The sequence below is a fragment of the Myotis davidii genome, unplaced genomic scaffold (assembly GCF_000327345.1).
Source record: "Myotis davidii unplaced genomic scaffold, ASM32734v1 scaffold125, whole genome shotgun sequence".
In the NCBI taxonomy this organism is placed as follows: domain Eukaryota; kingdom Metazoa; phylum Chordata; class Mammalia; order Chiroptera; family Vespertilionidae; genus Myotis; species Myotis davidii.
This window is the reverse complement of record NW_006299390.1, coordinates 4367290-4386685: the sequence shown is the minus strand read 5'-3', so window position 1 is coordinate 4386685 and position 19396 is coordinate 4367290. Positions and strand designations below refer to the sequence as shown.

Sequence of the window (19396 nt, the reverse complement as noted above, 5' to 3'; positions counted from 1 at the left end):
CAGCAGCACTTGTCTTTTGTTGATTTGTTGATGATAGCCATTCTGAAAAGTGTGAGATGGTACCGCACTGTCATTTTGATTTGCATCTCTCGGATGATTAGTGACTTTGAGCATTTTTCCATATGACTCTTGGCCTTCTGTATGTCCACTTACAAAAAGTGCCTATTTAAGTCCTTTGCCCATTTTTTAATTGGACTGTTTATCTTCCTTTTGTTAATATGTATGAATTTATAATAAAAAGAAATAAACCCCTCACCTTTGGAGGATAGTATCAATTAAGCATTTTGAACACTGATATAGCAAGGGAATAAATCAAGTATTTATCATGACTCTCCTGCACGAATTCTACCTCAGGGTAGCCAAATAATTTGTGAAAAGAAGTTTCTCTTTTTAGGAGAATTCTAATTAATAAATGAAGAAGAAATGATAATATTACAAAGCTATCATTTTGCAATTCCTAATGAATGGATCCAGACAAGGATCCATTGGCTGGTGACCTCAACAAAAGGGAGAAAACCAGTATTATGTGCCTCCGAATGAAACTATATGGCAACATTTAGAAAGTGGTCTTGCCTCCCACTCCACCGTATACGCATATATTTCAATGTGACTCAGATTAAGCCTCTATGAAAGTAAAGGATGAATATTGTATGATTTCACTCACCCGAGGTACCTAGAATAATCAAAACCATAGAGACAAAAAGTAGGGCAGTGGTTACCGGGAGATGGGACATGGGAGGTTCATGTTTAATGGCTGCAGACTCTCAGTACAGGCTGATAAAAGAGTACTGGAGATAAATAGCACTGATGCATAGCAATGCGAATGTACTTAATGCCACTGAACTATTTACTTAAAAATGGTTAAAATGGTCACCTTCTTGATATTTAACAACAATACAAAAGTAGTAGGATTACAGTTATCATATACATTTCTAATTTTTTTTGCAATGAGCAAGAATTTTATTTGTATTATAAAATAATTTTTTTCAGAGAAAATATTTCAGGGAAAAGTCATAGACTTTCCAGAATGCAGCTCTGGGCAGAGTGGGGCACAGGATGTTTGTTTTTTTTTAAAAAATTATTATTCTAAGAATTTATACTCTAAGCCAGACAGCTCATATAAACATAAACATCAAAAGGCAAATAAAAAATTTTATAGAGACATATTAGCACATATTGGAGAAATTGTCTGAATCATTTTCATGTACAGCAAGGTATGTGAATAGTATGAGGGAACTCCCAATTATTTTGAAAGACCTGAAGAAGCTGTATTGATTTCTAAAATCCCAGGCACATTGTGCTAGAAAAGTTTTAATGTGGGTAAACTGTACTTTTGTGGCATGTTTTCTATAGTCAGCGACAAATTAAGGGTACCATAGAGGTCAGTCTAGAATCGATGGGCTGGAACTTTGGAATCTGAGCAAACTTGGTCAGGCTTGGACAGGTCTTCTAGGCTTTCCTCAGATCTGTTTACTCAGCTATAAAATGAAGGGACTGGTCTCGATAACATGGAACGTCATTTCCTGAGTTTTTATGGCACCATGAAGGATAAGCTTGAAATCGCTATTTAGCATTAAAATTGTTTTAGTAAACTCTAAATTCTCTTTGTTCCAAATATGTTACCTTAAATACTGGAATATATATCTAGTATAGTCAACTTCCAACTGACAATGTTATTTTGCTATGTGTTGTAGTACTGGTGTTTTAAAATATGTGAAGTTTTGCACAGCAAAACTCCTTCAAACATTTGGAAATTGGGCATGTTGGCTAAAAACTCACACTGTTTAGAAAGTTAAGCTGTTAGGAACTTGTATGACGTAAAAAGGTATTTCACTTTATTGATGGGCAATATAAGAATGCAATCTGAAGCATGACTGGCCATTGTCAAAATGACGGAGAAGGCGTTTATCTTTGATGCCCTAATAACGTACTCTAACATTGTTCTTTCCATGTCCACTCTGGAACACAAAAATGCTATAAAATTAGCTTTACGTATGGACTTAATATCTTCCTTAAATAGAGGCTGGTGGTGCAGTTCCCACCATGAGTCAATTTCTCTTCCTCCTTTCCCCCAAGTCTCTTTTCTCTGTTTCTTTGTCATCTTTACCCCACCACGTTCATCTCTCTGGGCTCCCTTTCATTCCTCTACGCTATATTCCTGTCTTCTGTGTTTGGGTGGGAATTTAGAAAGGTTAGAGCAGATGGGCCACATAATAAGCAGAAGATGTTGGCTATTTGTGGAGAGGCGAGGAAGAGCAACTTAAACATGGCCTAGATTCTCCAAGTCAGGCCAGACTCCTCCTCTCGTGCCGTAGAAAAGAGAAAGTAAATTCCCCAGATCCATATGCTTTTAAGTTGCTAAAAAGCAACTTCTTCTTCCTCCTTACCCTCACTGCTTCACACTGCAGAAGCAAAGATATAAAAAGGAGGGGGAAACGGGGATAACAGCAACTGTTAAAAAAAGTTTTCATATAGATACAGAGAACATTTTGACAATTGCCAGATGGGAGAGGAGTTAGGGGGATAGGTGAAAAAGGTGATGGGATTCAGAAGTACAAATTAGTAGTTACAGAATAGTCAGGGAGATATAAAGCAGAGCATGGGGAATATAGTCAATAGTACTGTAATAAATATATATGGTATCAGATGGGTACCAGATTTATTGGACCCTCTTGCAGTCCAGGAGCCCTTGGGGGATGTTCTCCTGCCAGGTTAGGCCCACCTTCTGGGGATCAGGCCTTAGCTGGCAGTCAGATATCCTTCTGGCAGCCTGCGAACCCTTGGGGGATATCCAACTGACAGCTTAGGCCCACTCCCCACCACCGCCACTGCACTGGCCAGCCATGAGCTGGATTCTGGCTGAGCAGCGCTCCCCCTGTGGAAGCACACTGACCACCAGGGGGCAGCTCCTGCTTGAGTATCTGCCCCCTGGTGGTCAGTGCACGTCATAGTGACCGGTTGTTCCCGGTCGTTCTGCTGTTAGGGTCAATTTGTGTACTATCCTTTTATTATGTAGGATATGTCAACTGTTATTTAAAAATAAAAAAGGGTAAAAATAATATATTGTTGATTTTTTGTTTTGGTTTGGTTTTTGTTAATCCTCACCCAAGGGTATTTTTTCCATTGAGAGAGAATGGAAAGGAGGGAATGAGGGTGGGGGAGAGGAGAGAGCGAGAGAGATGGAAACATCAATGTAAGAGAGACACATCTATTGGTGCCTCCTGCATGCACCCAGACTGAGGCTGGGGAGTGAACCTGCACCCAGGTACATACCCTTGACCAGGAATCAAACCCATGACCCTTCATTACACAGGCCAATGCTCTAAACACTGAACAACATCTGCCAGGGCTATTTTTGGTTTATTAACATGGAACTCATAACCAACAGAACTATAACTCATGCCTGAAGGAAAAGGAAGCTTATCTAATATGTGCTTTCTCCATAAGGCACATTACAACCTTCTTGTACTTATCAACACTAGGCAGCACTTTATTGCTAAGCTCAGGAGCTATTTTAAACAGTAAAATCACCAACAAAAAGCACAAAAATGAAAAAATGTAATACTTAGACCACAACAAGGACACTGCTTTAAGTATGAGAGCTAAAATAAGATAGCAGAGTGTTGCCTTTTTTGAGCTTTGCTGGAAATATGCATTGGGCTACCAAATTTTCAACCACCCTACACATGTCTACAAATTATCTCAAAAGCCCACAAGTATTATCTTGGGATTACAAACAAATTTTAATCAGTAGATGAAATGATAAATACAGAAGTCATAAATAATGAGGATCAACTCTATATTATTACAAAATCCATAGCTTTGAATTCTTTAATATATAAGTATGAATTTATATTCTATATAACATGTTACATTTATATACATTTTATGTTATATAATATGTATATGCTGTAATTATATACATATACATTATATAGCTTAAGAATTTATTTTAATATTTCACTTCATAAGAATAGCGTGCGTCTTAAATTTTTATGGAAAAGTAAAAAATATTCAACTAACTCCATGCTAATTGAATAATTTCATGCTGAATGCATGACTTTTAAATGCCTGTCCTTGCTCTCTTTGAAACACGTTTTTAAAAGACTTGAGTTTATCTTATGAAATATATATGTCAGCATGTGAACTCTCAATAAATGTTAATTTAAAGGTGATTTCCATTGTGTTGGTAACTAAAGAAAATTTATGAAAGGGGTAAATGTTAGTGTTAATAGCAAACATTGAAAACACTGATAGGTCATCATCCAGGTTATTTTAAGGAAATCTTTCTATATGATTTAAGTATAGCATTCTAAAGAATAATATTATTTTGTTTATCTATTTTCCTGTTTTATTTTGATAATATCTATGATTTGAGTAATTTCCTGTTCTTTTCAGTGAACACTTCAGAGCAGAAGAAACCACTTCATGATCATTATCAACAGATGTTAAGTTGCTTGGTCCTTATTTTAAAGTATTTATGATTATTTATCACAGCTTTCCTGGGCTTATGTATTTAACACAAAATTATTTTTGATCATGTTTATATGTACAAATGGCATGGCAGGTGTTTTTAATTACAAGTGACACAAAGTTTAGCTTCAACAATTGCTGTTGCAGAAAAAGATGACAAAATAGACACACGAGCTGCACAGTTACATATAAACATAAATTTAAAATATATTTCCATTCATTACTGTGATCACCTCAAAAAGAGCCTTAGGATGGTAGTCATGGAACCCATGTTTTCAGTGAGGAATCTTCCACTATCTTGCCATTTAACTAGGCCTTAGTTTTCTCATCTATAATATGAGAAGGTCAGATTAGAGGTCTTTAAGATCCTTTTCAGGTGTTTATGACTCTAAATGTCATTAATTAGAAGCCATATAATAGCAAAGCAAATCATTAAAATGTAAACGTAAGTATAGACTGTCCTTTAATAAAGTAATTAATTCCAAGGGAAGATTATAAAGATCTACCTCGTTTTAGGTATTCATTCATTCAGTGAATACTTATTTTGCATTTATTGAACCATGCTCTGTACCTACCCCTGGGAATCGCAAGGGTGAAAAAACAGACATACCCCCTCACTTAGTGGAGGGTTAAGTTGCAGAGCAACGTATTTCAAGCCAGATCCAGCCGTGGGCAGAGGCAAGGTCTTTGGCCTTAGAAGGGGTTCAGTGTGCACACCAAGGCCTTTTCTGAACCCCACTTCCAAAGCAAAAAAAGGAAAGGAAGTGTTTAGAATGAAAGGAACTCTTTAAAATAAATCTTATCTCATAAAAATGACATGTGTAACTTCCCTTGGTCTTAAATTTATTTAATGAGTGTAGGGTTTATCAATTCAATAAACTGCAGATTCTGCAGAATGCACAGAATAAAGATGTAGCTGTAACACTGAAAATTTTAGAACACATTCTAAAGGTAAATACAGGGTGGGCAAAAGTTTACAATTGTTTGTATGGAAAACAATACAGTAGTTAATTAATAAATAATACAATAATAAACTGTTTCGCATATCACAACCATAAACCTACTTTGCTCCACCCTGTATATTAAAACTTTTTTAACAGTTGCTGTTATCCCCGTTTCCCCCTCCTTTTTATATCTTTGCTTCTGCAGGGTGAAGTAGTGAGGGTAAGGAGGAAGAAGCTGCTTTTTAGCAACTTAAAAGCATATGGATCTAGGGAATTTAAAGGGTGTCCCAAAATTCACGCAAGAAGTAATTTTGACAGACAACACAGGTTTATAATTAAAAATTGTAATTTTTTTATTGATTCATAAAGTATATAGTATAGGGTTATCTATGGAATAGCATATCGGGTAAATGGCCTCCACAGCTTTGCTGGCACATATAGACTCTTTTGTTGAAATTTTCCATGACCGTTTTGCGTAAATGTGGCTGAATTTTCTTGATACTGCACTCAATTTCCTCCTTCAAGGAGTGGTGGTTGTGGGCTCATTGGCATAAACCTTAGACTTCAAAAAACCCCAAAGAAAACAGTCCAACAGTTAAATCGCATGATCTGGGCGGCCAATTCTGATCACCAAAATGGGAAATTACAGAACCAGGAAATGATTCATGCAGTAATTGAATTGTTTCTCGAGCTGATGGCATGTAGCACCGTCTTGTTGAAACCACATGTCGTCCACATCCATATCTTGCAAAAAACTGGATTATCATGTCGTGATAACGAGCACTTTATGGCACAAAGGGCGTAAAATTCAAATCTTGCATGAATTTTGGGACACCTTTATGAGTCTGTTTCTGTACTGCTTGTTTTTTATTTGTTTTTAGATTCCACATATAAGTGAAATCATCTGGCATTTGTCTTTCTCTGTCTCACTTATTTCACTTAGCATGATACCTTCTAGATCCATTCATGTTGTTGCAGATGGCAAGATTTCATTCTTTTTATGGCTGAATCATACTCTATCGCAGTGATGGAGAACCTATGACACGTGTGTCAGAGGTGACACGCGAACTCATTTTTTTTGGTTGATTTTTCTTTGTTAAATGGCATTTAAATATATAAAATAAATATCAAAAATATGTCTTTGTTTTACTATGGTTGCAAATATCAAAAAATTTCTATATGTGACACGGCACCAGAGTTAAGTTAGGGTTTTTCAAAATGCTGACGCCGAGCTCAAAAGGTTTGCCATCACTGCTCTATTGCATATATACATCACTTATTTATCCACTTATCTATTGATCGGCTCTTAGGTTACTTCAATATCTTGCCTATTTTAAATAATGCTGCAATGAACATAGGGGTGCCTATTTCCTTTCAATTTAGTGTTCTGGGTTTCTTTGAATAAATACCCAGAAGTGGAATTTTTGTGTCCTTCTTTGCCTCTTGTTATAGCCTTTGTTTTAAAGTCCATTTTGTCAGTTATAAGCATTGCTATCTCAGCTTTGTTTCCATTTTCATGAAATATCATTTTCCTTCCCTTTACTGTCTGTGTCTTTCCATCAGAAGTAAGTCTCTTGTAAACAGCATATATAAGGGTCTTTTTATTTTTATTTTAAATCCATTCAGTCAGTTTGCATTGGAGCATCTAATACATTTGCATTTAAAGTAATTGTTGATAGATATGTACTTACTGCCACTTTTTAATATTTTTTCTTATTATTAAAGAAGGTTCTTTAATGTTTCTTATAATACTGAGTTGGTGGTGATGAACTCCTTTAGTTTTTTTCTTGTCTGAGAAGCTCTTTATATGTCCTTCAATTCTAAATAATAGCTTTGCTGGGTAAAGTAATCTTGATTGTAGGTCCTTGCTTTTCTCTCTTTGAATATTTCATTCCAATCCTTTCTAGCCTGCAAAGTTACTTTTGAGAAATCCACTGACAGTCTTATGGAAGCTCTCTTGTAGGTAACTAACTGCTTTTTCCTTGATTCTCTTAAGATTCTCTCTTTGTCTTTAACCCTTGGCATTTTAATTATGATGTGTCTTTGGGTTCATCTGGTTTGGGACTCTCTGAATTTCCTGGACTTGTATGTCTATTTCCTTTACCAAGTTAGGGATGTTTTCTGTTATTATTTCTTCAAATAGGTTTCAATATGTTGCTCTCCCTCTTCTCCTTCTCATATCCCTATCATGTGAACATTTGTATGTTCCTTTTTGGCATTCCCATGATACAAATGCTGGTACTCTTGAGGTTGTCCCAGAAGCTCCTTACACTATCCTCCTTTTTTAAAATTCTTTTTTTCTTTTTCCTGTTCTAATTGGGTGTTTTCTGCTTCGTTATCTTTTAAATTGCTGATTTCATTATCTGCTTCTTCTTAGCTGTTGACTTCCTGTAATGTATTATTCATTTTATTTTCTAAAATATATTTTATTGATTTTTTACAGAGAGGAAGGGAGAGAGATAGAGAGTTAGAAACATCGATGAGAGAGGAACATTGATCAGCTACCTCCTGCACACCTTCTACTGGGGATGTGCCCGCATCCAAGGTACATGCCCTTGACCGGAATTGAACCTGGGACCTTTCAGTCTGCAGGCCGATGCTCTATCCACTGAGCCAAACCAGTCAGGGCTGTATTATTCATTTTAATTAGTATATTCCTTATTTCTGACTGGTTCTTTTTACAGTTTCCATATCCTTTTTTTATGCTGCTGAAGTTCTGACTAAATTCCTTGAGCTTCCATATAACCATTGTTTTGAACTTTGTATTTGGTAGTTTGCTTGCTTCCATTTAATTTAGTTTTTGTTTGTTTGTGTTTTTTGAGATTTCTTGTGTTCTTTCATTTGGGACATCATTTTGGCTACTTCCCTGTGTTTGTTTCCTTATGAGTAGGTGTCCTGTAGGGCCTAGTGGCACAACTTCCCCAGTCCCCCAAGCAGAGTGCCCTAGGTGTGGTCTTTGACTGGAATCGAATCTGGGACCCCCGAGTCCGCGGGCTGACGCTCTATCCACTGAGCCAAACCAGTTAGGGCGAACTGTCCTTTTTAGCCTTGACTTTGTTGGCATGTCACTGGGAGGGATTGGCCCCCAGATACCAATTGGCTGCAAGGACCAACTGAGACTACAGCAGAGGAGCTGCTGTGCAGGGACTGACCCTGTGGAACAGGACTTGCTACAGTGGGGCTTTGGATCCCACTGAGTCCGCTCCTTGAGAATGTCACTGGTGAAGGTGGTTGGGTAGTAATTGGGCGTGGTCTGGTGGTCTGAAGCTGTCCAGGGAGGTGCAAGGTCAGACACTGCCTGTGTCCTGCCTGGGCCACCTGGCATGAACTGATCTGCAAAAGGCTGCTACTTGTGTTGGGGAGGCCAAGCTGTGAACCAATGCTGGCTGCTGCTAGTGCCAGGCCTGAAGCCACTTAACAAGTGGTACAAGGTACACAGAGGTCAGATGCTGCTTGTTTGAGAGATTTTAGGAAAGTCTGAAGCATAAGCCAAGAGAGGCCATTTGTATGGAAAAGCCACTGGAAATGGCGTGGGTGGGCTTGGTGAGGTACTGGTAAGACAAGTCAAAGAAACTGACAACTATTCCAGTTTTAACCAAAATTAAGCAATTTTTAATCTATGTGTTGTATTTTTGTTTAAAGTTCAGCATTTTGTTTAAGATTATTTTCTTGAAATTTATAATGAACAACAACTAAGACATCTAAGGAATAATAAAGTAAACAATTAAACTATACTTTTGGAATCTCATCCAAAAACAGTAAATACAGATCCTCCTGTGAATATACTTTATATAAGAAAAAAAAATTAAAGTAGTCTGAATATGCTGTGAATGTGAATATAGACGGATGAAAATAATTTTATCATCAGGCTTACAGAAACAAATCTTGTTACTTTGAAATTCCACCGTCTATTGGTGTTAAACGACTTATTTAGGTCTGAAAAAACAAATCTGTAAATGGGCATAATGTGTCAGTTCTGTGTTGGGGACAGATCAGTGGATGATATCAGGAGTCAGGGGAGATTGCACACAGGAAAATGCAGAAAGTTTTCTGCAAGAGGAAGGAGGCAAAGGTCAAGGCCAGAGGGTAAGAATTCTATACTCCCCAACCTACTGCTCCCTCTCTACTCTCATTGCCATGACATTACTCCAACCAGAGTCATATTTCACAGTTCTCCCTCAGCTCTCGCTCCTCTTCTTCCATTTCTCATCACTTAGCAGGTCCTATGGCTTCTTTCAGCCTTTATAATAATGTCTGCAACCCCTTTACCACTCCTCCTGCCACTACATTGGTTCACCTGCCACCACACTACCACTTCTCACTATTTCCTGCTGGCTTCTAGCAGAAGATTCCTTTCTTAAAAAATTGTCCTAGAAAATAAAAGGTTTCTATTGTTAATTAATGTTTAAAAAATGCAGCATACATCACTTCCTCTTGGCCATCCATATACACTTTAGCATAAGGCTGATATTTTTCAGAGGTGCTTGTCCTGGAACTCTGTTTTCATATAACATTCATCAGCATGTGGTCACTCATGTTCAAGAAACACACGTTAGGAAACAATGGCTTGGAGTATTTCAATGGCCTCTAGACTGCTCTCTTTGCCTAATCTTTCCCTTTTCCAATGCATCTAGTATTTCACTGATGAATTAATTTCTCTGAAGTGCCTAGCTGATTATATTATTCCTTTGCTCAGAAACCTTCAGTGGTTCCCCACTGATCCAAGCGGTGATTAAGCACCAGGCTCTCCATAACATGCTACCAATATGCCTGGCTATGTGGCGTAGGAGAAAAGACATGAACTTTGGAATCAGACCCAGGTTCAAGCTCCAACTCTGTATCTTAAATACCGTAAGACCAGGAGCAAGTCATTGATTGCTTTGAGGTTTTTATTTTGTTTTTCTCATCCGCAAGTACTTGTAGAGAGGGAAGGATATAGTGAGACTGTTTTTGTGAAAGCTTCTTGCACTAATTATAGCACAGCACTCCCTGGCCCCACAGTTATAAATCTCTAGGCAGACTGAGGCTTTCATTTGGTAGTCACTTAGTGTCTGCCTGGAGTAAGTGATTTTATAAATTGAGAGCCTGGAGGATCATCTATCAGTATCAACAAAAACTGATTAATAAAGCAGTTCTCTGCCTTTACTTGGGAATTATTTATGGATCCTGAGGGAACAGGAGCCAGTTCCACAGCATATTCAACCTTTTCAGGTGAGATTGTGCCATTTGCCCTTGGTTAAGTGGGGGTGTGCAGGGCCCAAGAATTAGCAGTAGTGCTAGGAAAGCAAATCCTGGATTCAAGCACATGAAACAAAGCCCATTACAAGAGCCAGAAAGCTGCTCTTTTGTTAGATTTAGAAATGTTTAAAAGTGTTTCTGATTTCCTTGATTGTCCCACAAGAAACTACAAGATCCTCAAATACACCTTCCTAAGAAGGGAAAGAAATTTTTGTATGATTTGTTCTCTAGTGTAGGCTAAGTGCCTGTGTAGTCTTGCATGTAGATGGTGCTCAGTTATTATGATGTCTGGATGGATGGATAAATGAATGAATGAACATGGAAGAGCCCATGGCTTACATCTTCTATATGTTCTAGCATAGGTCCAACTACACAGAAGATCCTTAATAAGTACTTGACTGGCTAACTATATGGATTTATATATACCCTAGTCAGTCAAGGGCATTTAATAATGTACCTTAAACTAAATATTCCAATATATTTCTACTTTATACAATATTATTACATAATATCTTATTCTTTCTTTTAAAATACTACTTTGTTTTTATGCTTCTACTTTATAAAATACTAGAGGCCTGATGCACAAATTCATGCACAGGTGGGGTCCGGCCGGCCTGCCCTGATCAGGGTCAATCAGGCCAGGCCGGCTAGGGGGAGGGGCTGTGGGGCAGTTGGCCGGCTGACCCCACCCCTGGTCCAACTCCTGGTTGAACTCCTGGTTGAGGGGACAATTTGCATATTAGCCTTTTATTATATGGGCTTTTTTTATATCATCTATATTATAATCATTCTCTTTCTTTTAAAATTTATCTATTCATTCATTTATGTCTCCCCTCACAACAGGGGAGTGTCACAGCTTGAAAGTGGGTAAGGGAAGAGAAATAAACTTAGGAGACTAAATAGATATTTTTAATCAGAAAGTTTAAAAATTGTATAAAACTGATTTGAACATATTGAATAAAATGAAGAGAAAACAACTTAATTTTTTAAAAGACTGGAAGAAGATGGAGGAAAAATGAGGCATAGGGTGTGTAGAACATGTTTGACAAATTTATTTGGAAAGAATGTTACTTTTATACACACTTTTTTTTCCCCCTGAAGCACTCCACTAAAAGGTTTTTATAACTCTCATTCCTGTACGAGGGAAAAATAGCCAAATTCCTTCCTCCTTCACAGTTACAAGACCCAAGGCTCAGTAAAGTTAATAATCTATATATCTGATAAGAGGTAGATCCAGGGGTGGGATCCAGGCCTCCTAAGTATTCAGGAGTAAATACACCTGTGGAATGTAAAGTGAGCCTGACACAATTAGAGAACATGAAGAGGGTAGTTTGGCTGGAATGAAGAGGGTACAGAGGAAAGTCAATTCAAGAAATAAATATGAGATAGATTACAGAGTACCTTAAGTATTATAATAAAGAATTTGGATTTTTATCCACATCAGTCATTTTGAAATTATTCTTAAAGCAATAAAAGGCTTTGTTTTAGATAAGAAATCTTGTGTGAGATGCCAATATGCAAAACAAATTAAAAGGCTGTGGTTTTCTCCAGTTGAACCTGTCCCTCCTTCTTGCCCTTGGCCTCTGAGGAGAAAAGTTTGAAAAATATGAAACAGAAGTCTGAAAAGTCTTGAGTGCTGACGTGTTACACCAAGAGGCACAGAGAGCAGGTGAATGGGGCCCGCGATAGAGGCAGGATTCACAGAGCAGGACTGCCAGTGGGAAGGGCAGGCAAAGATGCTTGGAGACAGAAGAACCCCAGCAGAGGCGGGCACCGTTCAAAGACTTACACTTGGGCAGCTCTGGGAGATGACAACACAACCTCACAGATGGGAAGGGGCAGAGGAGGAGGCTGCTGGTTTTGTTGAAAGACAATGTAATTTTTACTGTGTTTTAGACATTTCTACTACACTATGTTATGGTCAAAGTAATAAAAAGCAGCTTTCCCTCCCTCCTTTCTACCAGTTCTCTCCCCTTTTTCAAACAGTCCATGGCACAAGTCAGAGGGATGCACTTCGTTATATTTTTTTAAAATTTTCAGATTTCACCTGCATGTCCAACATGAAGAAAATGCAGGACCCTCAATGCCATGTACTAAAAAGGAATACAGGACTGTTTCTGTAAATATTTCTGTTCTTCAGAGAGTGTGAATATAACTAGGACTTAATTTGTATCTTCAAAATATTTTTTTTTTTCTAGTGGAGTTAGGTACAATGGAATGATTTACTTGGAGCATAATTATTTTCAAATACAAGATTTTTCTTGTGCTTTATCAAGTAAATGATGAAAGTAAAATTTGTTCAATTATGTGCATCCAACCGACTCATAGGAATCCCGGTGAGCGTACTTCTGATCGGGAATAAGGAACAGTTTTTGGCAAACTTGAGTTGGCTGAGGGCAGCTCCTCGTTTCTGAAACTTGTGATGCAAGTGCCCCCGCCCTTTTCTGACAACAGAAAGCCTGAGTCAGGCCGGGGCAGCGGCGGCTGTTAAAGCAGCCCCAGCCCAGCACGCTTCCACACTGCCCTGCTGGGGTGCGCGCCGCCGCGGAGATGAAGTTGGCCACCTGGTGCTGCCTGAGCTCGGCTGTCCTGGCTGCTTGCAGCTGTTTGGTTGCGGCAAACAATGACACAGAAGAAATTCAAGACGAAACGGCCAGGGACGCCTGCCCGGTGAGGCTAGAGAGCAGAGGGAAATGCGAGCAGGGAGGCGAATGCCCCTACCAGGTGAACCTGCCCCCGCTGACGATTCAGCTCCCCAGGCAGTTCGGCAGGATGGAGGAGGTGTTCAAAGAAGTCCAGAACCTCAAGGAAATCGTCAGCAGCCTGAAGAAGTGCTGCCAAGACAGCAAACTGCAGGCGGATGACAACCGCGACCCGGGAGAGGCGGCTGACAACAGAGTGACAGAGCTGGAGGGCGAGGTGAACAAGCTGTCCTCTGACCTGAAGAACGCCAAGAAGGAGATCGGCGTGCTCCAGGGTCGCCTGGAGAAGCTGAATCTTGTAAACATGAACAACGTGGAAAATTATGTCGACAGCAAAGTGGCCAATCTGACATTTGTGGTCAATAGTTTGGATGGGAAGTGTTCAAAGTGTCCCAGTCAAGAACAGATACAATCACGTCCAGGTATGTATCATAACCATTTTCTTATCATTTGTTCATGAATGTTAGGAAGCTAGACAATACTTATAAACATTAACCACCCGAGCAAATAAGTTAAAAAAAATGACCAGGTAAATAAAGCAAGCCTTTTATTCACCCAGGTAGTGCAGAAAATACTACTATCTTTGCAAATGTGTGATCATAGAAATGGTAGTTACAAAAATCATGATTAGCTCTGTAGCCATTAGAAAGCACTTTCAATTTCAAAGTACTTGGCTGATGTCAAATTTACATGTAAATTTTGTAGAGAAATAGAATTTTTTTAACATTTTAGTGCATTTAGCTTCTCTCTTTACTGAAGTGCTTGAAAACAGAGAGAGAGACAAGGCAGTACTTGCGGTTGTATTCTGTTCATAGAAAGTCAGTTTCTATGCTCTGCTGACCGCTCCTTCTCATGTAGCAATAGGAGATCTTGGAAAGAGCTTGGCAAGTAATCTGCAGTAGATAACCCCAAATACCTCGTGAAAATGGGAGATTGAATAGCTGGAATAAAGGCAGTCATAGGGTTTCATGTGTGGGTAAAACTTTTTGCTTTGAGACCTAGTGACACAAAAACATGGTAAGGGGAGATTTGGAACGCCACTCAGGGAAGGAGCACATTCTTGTTTCTTCCCCCCTCTTTTACTAGAATTCAGGCGTGTAACAATAGAACCCGTCCTCACCATCCAGGTGACCTGAATTAACTTCAATAAATGTGTGTCAAAGATAACAAGCCTAACTGCCTGCTCTGCCCATGAACCAGCGGTGGCACTGGTTCCTCCAAACCCTGGCTGTGCATCTGAGTTCCTGGGGCCACAGCTGCTGATGGTCTTGTTACACTTTGGAGAGCCATCTGGGCATTAGGTCTAGGACTTACCACGAGTGTGAGGTTGAAGGGATATGGTGCTTTAGGGCAGGGATCACGTTCATTTGGAATGAGTACCTCATGCCTGCTCCATCCCCAGGGAAGCTGCCAGTGAAGCTAGGTGGGGGTTTTCAGGACCTCTGTTGCTAATACACTAGGCAGCTCCTATCTGAAGTTACCCTACACATTGCAAGGCGGAGAGGTAGATGACATCCGTGGGCACACATTAGATTCTCGCCTATTTTTTTTTAACTAAAAGTTTTAGGAAAATATCAGAATACTTTGAATCCTAAATACACATGAATAGATTTATTATGCCTCAGAGTAGTTTATACAGGGTGCCCCCCCCACACAAATGTATACACACGTTAACAGCTGATAGCTCATTGAAGTTTCTTTCTGTTTAGATATAACCCATTGAAATTATTATAATTATTCAAAGTGTGTATACTTTTTTGGGGGGGGGGGACAGCCTATATTAAACTTCTCTGGGATACATTTTTATAAATATTATGTGGGAGTAAATACCTGTATTGGATTCCTACAGAACCATGCTACCTAATTATTATTTTTATTTGGAACATAATCACCTGTCATCTAGAAATCAAATATATGAAACCTGGCTAAATACTTTCCTTGGGTAATAAGAATATTGGAATATTATTGAAAAAATTTCCTTTTAACTTGAGCTTCTTTTTTTTTTTGAGCTTCTTTATTTAGTGGTCAAGCAAGTAAAATAAATGTGAATGTATGATCAGTGCTGTGCATTAGAATTTTAACATGTCATTTGGAACATATCCCGTAACACTTTCTGACAGCGGAGGCCATTAGCCCCTTTAAATGAAAGGAAAGAGAAGCCTGTGGTTCCTCTGTAAGCGCAGAATAGGAGAGCTGGAATCATCTGACTTTCAGGACCATGCAGCCAGCTAGAACTCAGTCCTGACGCTGCCACTTAATGCTTCTGTGAACCTGGGCAAGCCACTGATCCTCTTTGAATATAAATATTGTCATCAGCAGATTTGCAATAGTATCTACATCATAAGGATCATGTGCAGATTAAGTGTAAAAATGTTATCAAGCCTTTGGCAGAATGCCTATTGAGGGTAGCCCTCGCTAAAAATGACTAAATTCTTAAAACTATTATTTTTATTTCTTCTTCTTGTTGTTGATTGTTGTCGATGTCAAAATTATTACCAACCAAGAGTGTGTTGTCTGCTTTGTAACACCAGGTTCTTTTTCTGAGGCCTTAACAAGCATTTGCTAAACGGTTTCCAGTAAGTTTAGCAGAGCAAGGTTCCCTTATCACCATTGATGGAGCTGTCAAGCTGCTTTTGTACATAGAAAGAATTCTTCGGATGCATTTTTTTTTTTTAACAAAATCCAATGTCTTTCTTTTCTTCTCCCTTCAGTTCAACATCTAATCTATAAAGATTGCTCCGAATACTACACTATAGGCAAAAGAAGCAGTGAGACCTACAGAGTTACACCCGATCCCAAAAATAGTAGCTTTGAAGTTTACTGTGACATGGAGACCATGGGGGGAGGCTGGACAGTGCTGCAGGCACGTCTCGATGGAAGCACCAACTTCAACAAAACATGGCAAGACTACAAAGCAGGCTTTGGAAACCTCAGAAAAGAATTTTGGCTGGGGAATGATAAAATCCACCTTCTGACCAAGAGTAAGGAGATGATTCTAAGAATAGATCTTGAAGACTTTAATGGTGTCAAACTCTATGCCTTGTATGATGAGTTTTATGTGGCCAATGAGTTTCTCAAATACCGTTTACACGTTGGTAACTATAATGGCACAGCTGGAGATGCCTTACGTTTCAGTAAACACTACAACCACGACATGAAGTTTTTTACCACCCCAGATAGAGACAATGATCGATATCCCTCTGGGAATTGTGGGCACTTCTACAGTTCAGGCTGGTGGTTTGATGCATGTCTTTCCGCAAACTTAAATGGCAAATATTATCACCAAAAATACAGAGGTGTCCGTAATGGGATTTTCTGGGGCACCTGGCCTGGTATGAGTGAGGCACACCCTGGTGGCTATAAGTTCTCCTTCAAAAAGGCCAAAATGATGATCAGACCCAAGCACTTCAAGCCATAAATCACTAATGCTCACTCCTCTGAGTATTCATTACCTAATAGGGCAATTAATTCCTTTCTGTATTCCTTTTCCATGGCTACACATTTATCTCTGAACACTGGGTTCTTATGCTACACGGCATCTGAAATAAAGCTAAAAAATATATGCAATTTAAAGGAGTCCTTTGTTGCTGTTACGCTAAAGAACACTTGCAAGCACCAGGGAATACTGAGAATTACACATTAGATTTATAATTATCTTAATTTCTATTCATTGAAAAGTTTTACATTAATTGTATTACTTGCTATATTTAAAAAATAATTGTTTACTCAGCAGGATAGATTTTACACAAGTAATTTGTATTTTGGCTATGGCAAACACATCTGAGGGTATATCGTTATTTTGGGGATAGAAGGAGTTATTTGGGTATTTATTTGTATGTAAATACCCTAATCCTTATTTTGAGATAAACTTCTTCAATTTATGGCATTTACTTTTGGTCAGAAAGAACCTATAGCATTTTAGTTCCCGGGCAAATTAATGCTGTCCAGGTATTCCATGAATTGTAAAATATTTGTCATTTAAAATATTTAAAAATGTGGTATTCAGAAAATTAATTTAACCATAAGGACCATAGCTTAAAGGTAATTCAATCACTTTTAACTTTTTAGATGTTTTATGGTGAAAAATGCTCTAACATAAATATTATCTTCCTTTACTCTCTATGCCTAATAGTTTTTAAAATTGCTCACTACTGTGTAAGACTACTGGTAAGCTTTCTTTAGAAGAGGTTAGTGTGGGTGAAGAATGAAGCATTTATTTATAGTCTATAATGCTCTGAAGGCCAGTTTTATATCCAAAGCAGTAACAGCTTTAAAGCTAAGTTTTATAGGATAAATAGATAAGTCTATTTATAAAAAGCATATGAATTTTGATATATATAGAACAGTAGTTCAAATAGTATATATTTTAATCCTAACTGGTATATTGGTTATTTTACTATCAGAAGGAATCAAATAAAGATGTTTATTTTTTTAACCAATCAAAAGTATCTGGATCTTTTATAATTCATTAATTAATTCTGGAATGCAAATATCATACTCAAAAGATTATAAAAAATAATGTGTTAAGTTTCATCTTTGTAAAAAGGGATCATTTCAGAGAGAACAGTAGTATTCTGCTGCATATTTAAAAATACTCTAGAATAAAATTTGAAATATTCATTGTATGTGAGTCATAGAAATACATTCAAGCTTTCATTGCTAGTGTCTGTTTCTACTATAGTAATCAAGATTTTAAAATATATTCACAAAGATGCATCTTTACTCATTATTTGAAAGTGATTAGGTAACAAGTTAACGTTTCAAGTATTACCCTTTGCAGAAACTTTTAATCAAAAAGAAGCAAAAATCCTTTTAATAATATATAACATACAGAGTTTTTAGATAAACATGATGAAAATTAAGTTATTATGAATACTGTTAAAAAGTTAAAGAGAAATACAAATAGAATTAAGTTATGACCAAAATGTATCACTGTAGACCAAAATCGATAATTGTCTATTTCAAAGGCTGCGTATCTACCCAATAAAATACCAAATGTAAATGTTGTAACTGATTTACTCTTTATGTTTCTCTCTTTTTTTTAAATGAACATTTTAATATCATACAATGTATTTATTACAGATAAGGGCATTTTGATTCAACATATACAATTATTAATATATGTATACATTTAAATAAATTTAAATTTCTGTGATAAAAAATGGATTCCTCACAAAATATAGTTCTGAAGAAAAATAGCTCATATAGTGAGTGTGCACTGATTTAAGGGAACTAGGTATCATTTCAGGAAAATCTGGCATATAATTCATTAGTGCATGTAAATATTCAAAAGCTATCCTTCTATCTTTCCACCTTATTTCAAAGGATCAAAATATTATTTCCCATTATATTTTATGGTACCTTTCTAATAAAAAATTCTTTAACTTAGAAATTCCCTTTTGAAATCATTTCATGCTACTTGTTAAATATATTTTAGATTTTTATAATCTTTAACATTTTGATACCTACAAGTCTTTTGACTTAACTGTTTACTTAAAAAGAAAGATAACTATTTACTAATATTCACTAATGTTCATAAAAGTGGATTTACTATTAACAAATATATTACTTTGGAGTCTTGTCTTGGTTCTATTTTAATGGCCAATATTTGTTATCTTAATTAAGACTTTATTTCTGAGCTTTATCGTTCTTTGAAAATAGAGACTAAAACTAGGTCCTTAGAAATTCCAAGTGGAATGGATTCACTCATCGTTGAGGGGGAAAAAAATCAAATTATTCTGATAAGCAGTAATACTCCAAGAAATTAATGACACATCAGTTTAATAAATAAAGAGCTTAAATATGCGAAGCATAGAAGATATTCTAGTAACAATATTTGCTGGTCCTTATGGGTAATGTCATCACAATAAGCTCATTTATAATTCTTATTTTTCTTTATGTATAAATAAATTTGTTTCATGTCTTTCAAAAACACTGTAATATATGAGTTAATCTTCATATCTGTTTATTTCTTCAATGTGGAAATATTAAACATTATTGTCCATAAAATAATATTTACATATTTACTCTTGTCTGAGA

General features: G+C 37.3%; 2 protein-coding genes across 2 annotated transcripts in view; one reads left to right on the top strand and one right to left on the bottom strand.

The window, feature by feature from the left end:
• FGL2 (fibrinogen like 2) overlaps window positions 1-18363 on the top strand; it is a 22678-nt gene extending 4315 nt beyond the window's left edge. Inside the window, exons 2-3 of the mRNA XM_006774906.2 lie at window positions 12984-13779; window positions 16069-18363. Coding sequence (XP_006774969.2) covers window positions 13206-13779; window positions 16069-16775 — 1281 coding nt within the window. The 5' untranslated portion in view covers window positions 12984-13205 and the 3' untranslated portion in view covers window positions 16776-18363. The remainder of the gene's footprint in view (window positions 1-12983; window positions 13780-16068) is intronic.
• Window positions 1-19396, bottom strand: part of CCDC146 (coiled-coil domain containing 146) — a 108085-nt gene that overhangs the window by 54368 nt on the left and 34321 nt on the right. The window lies entirely within an intron of this gene.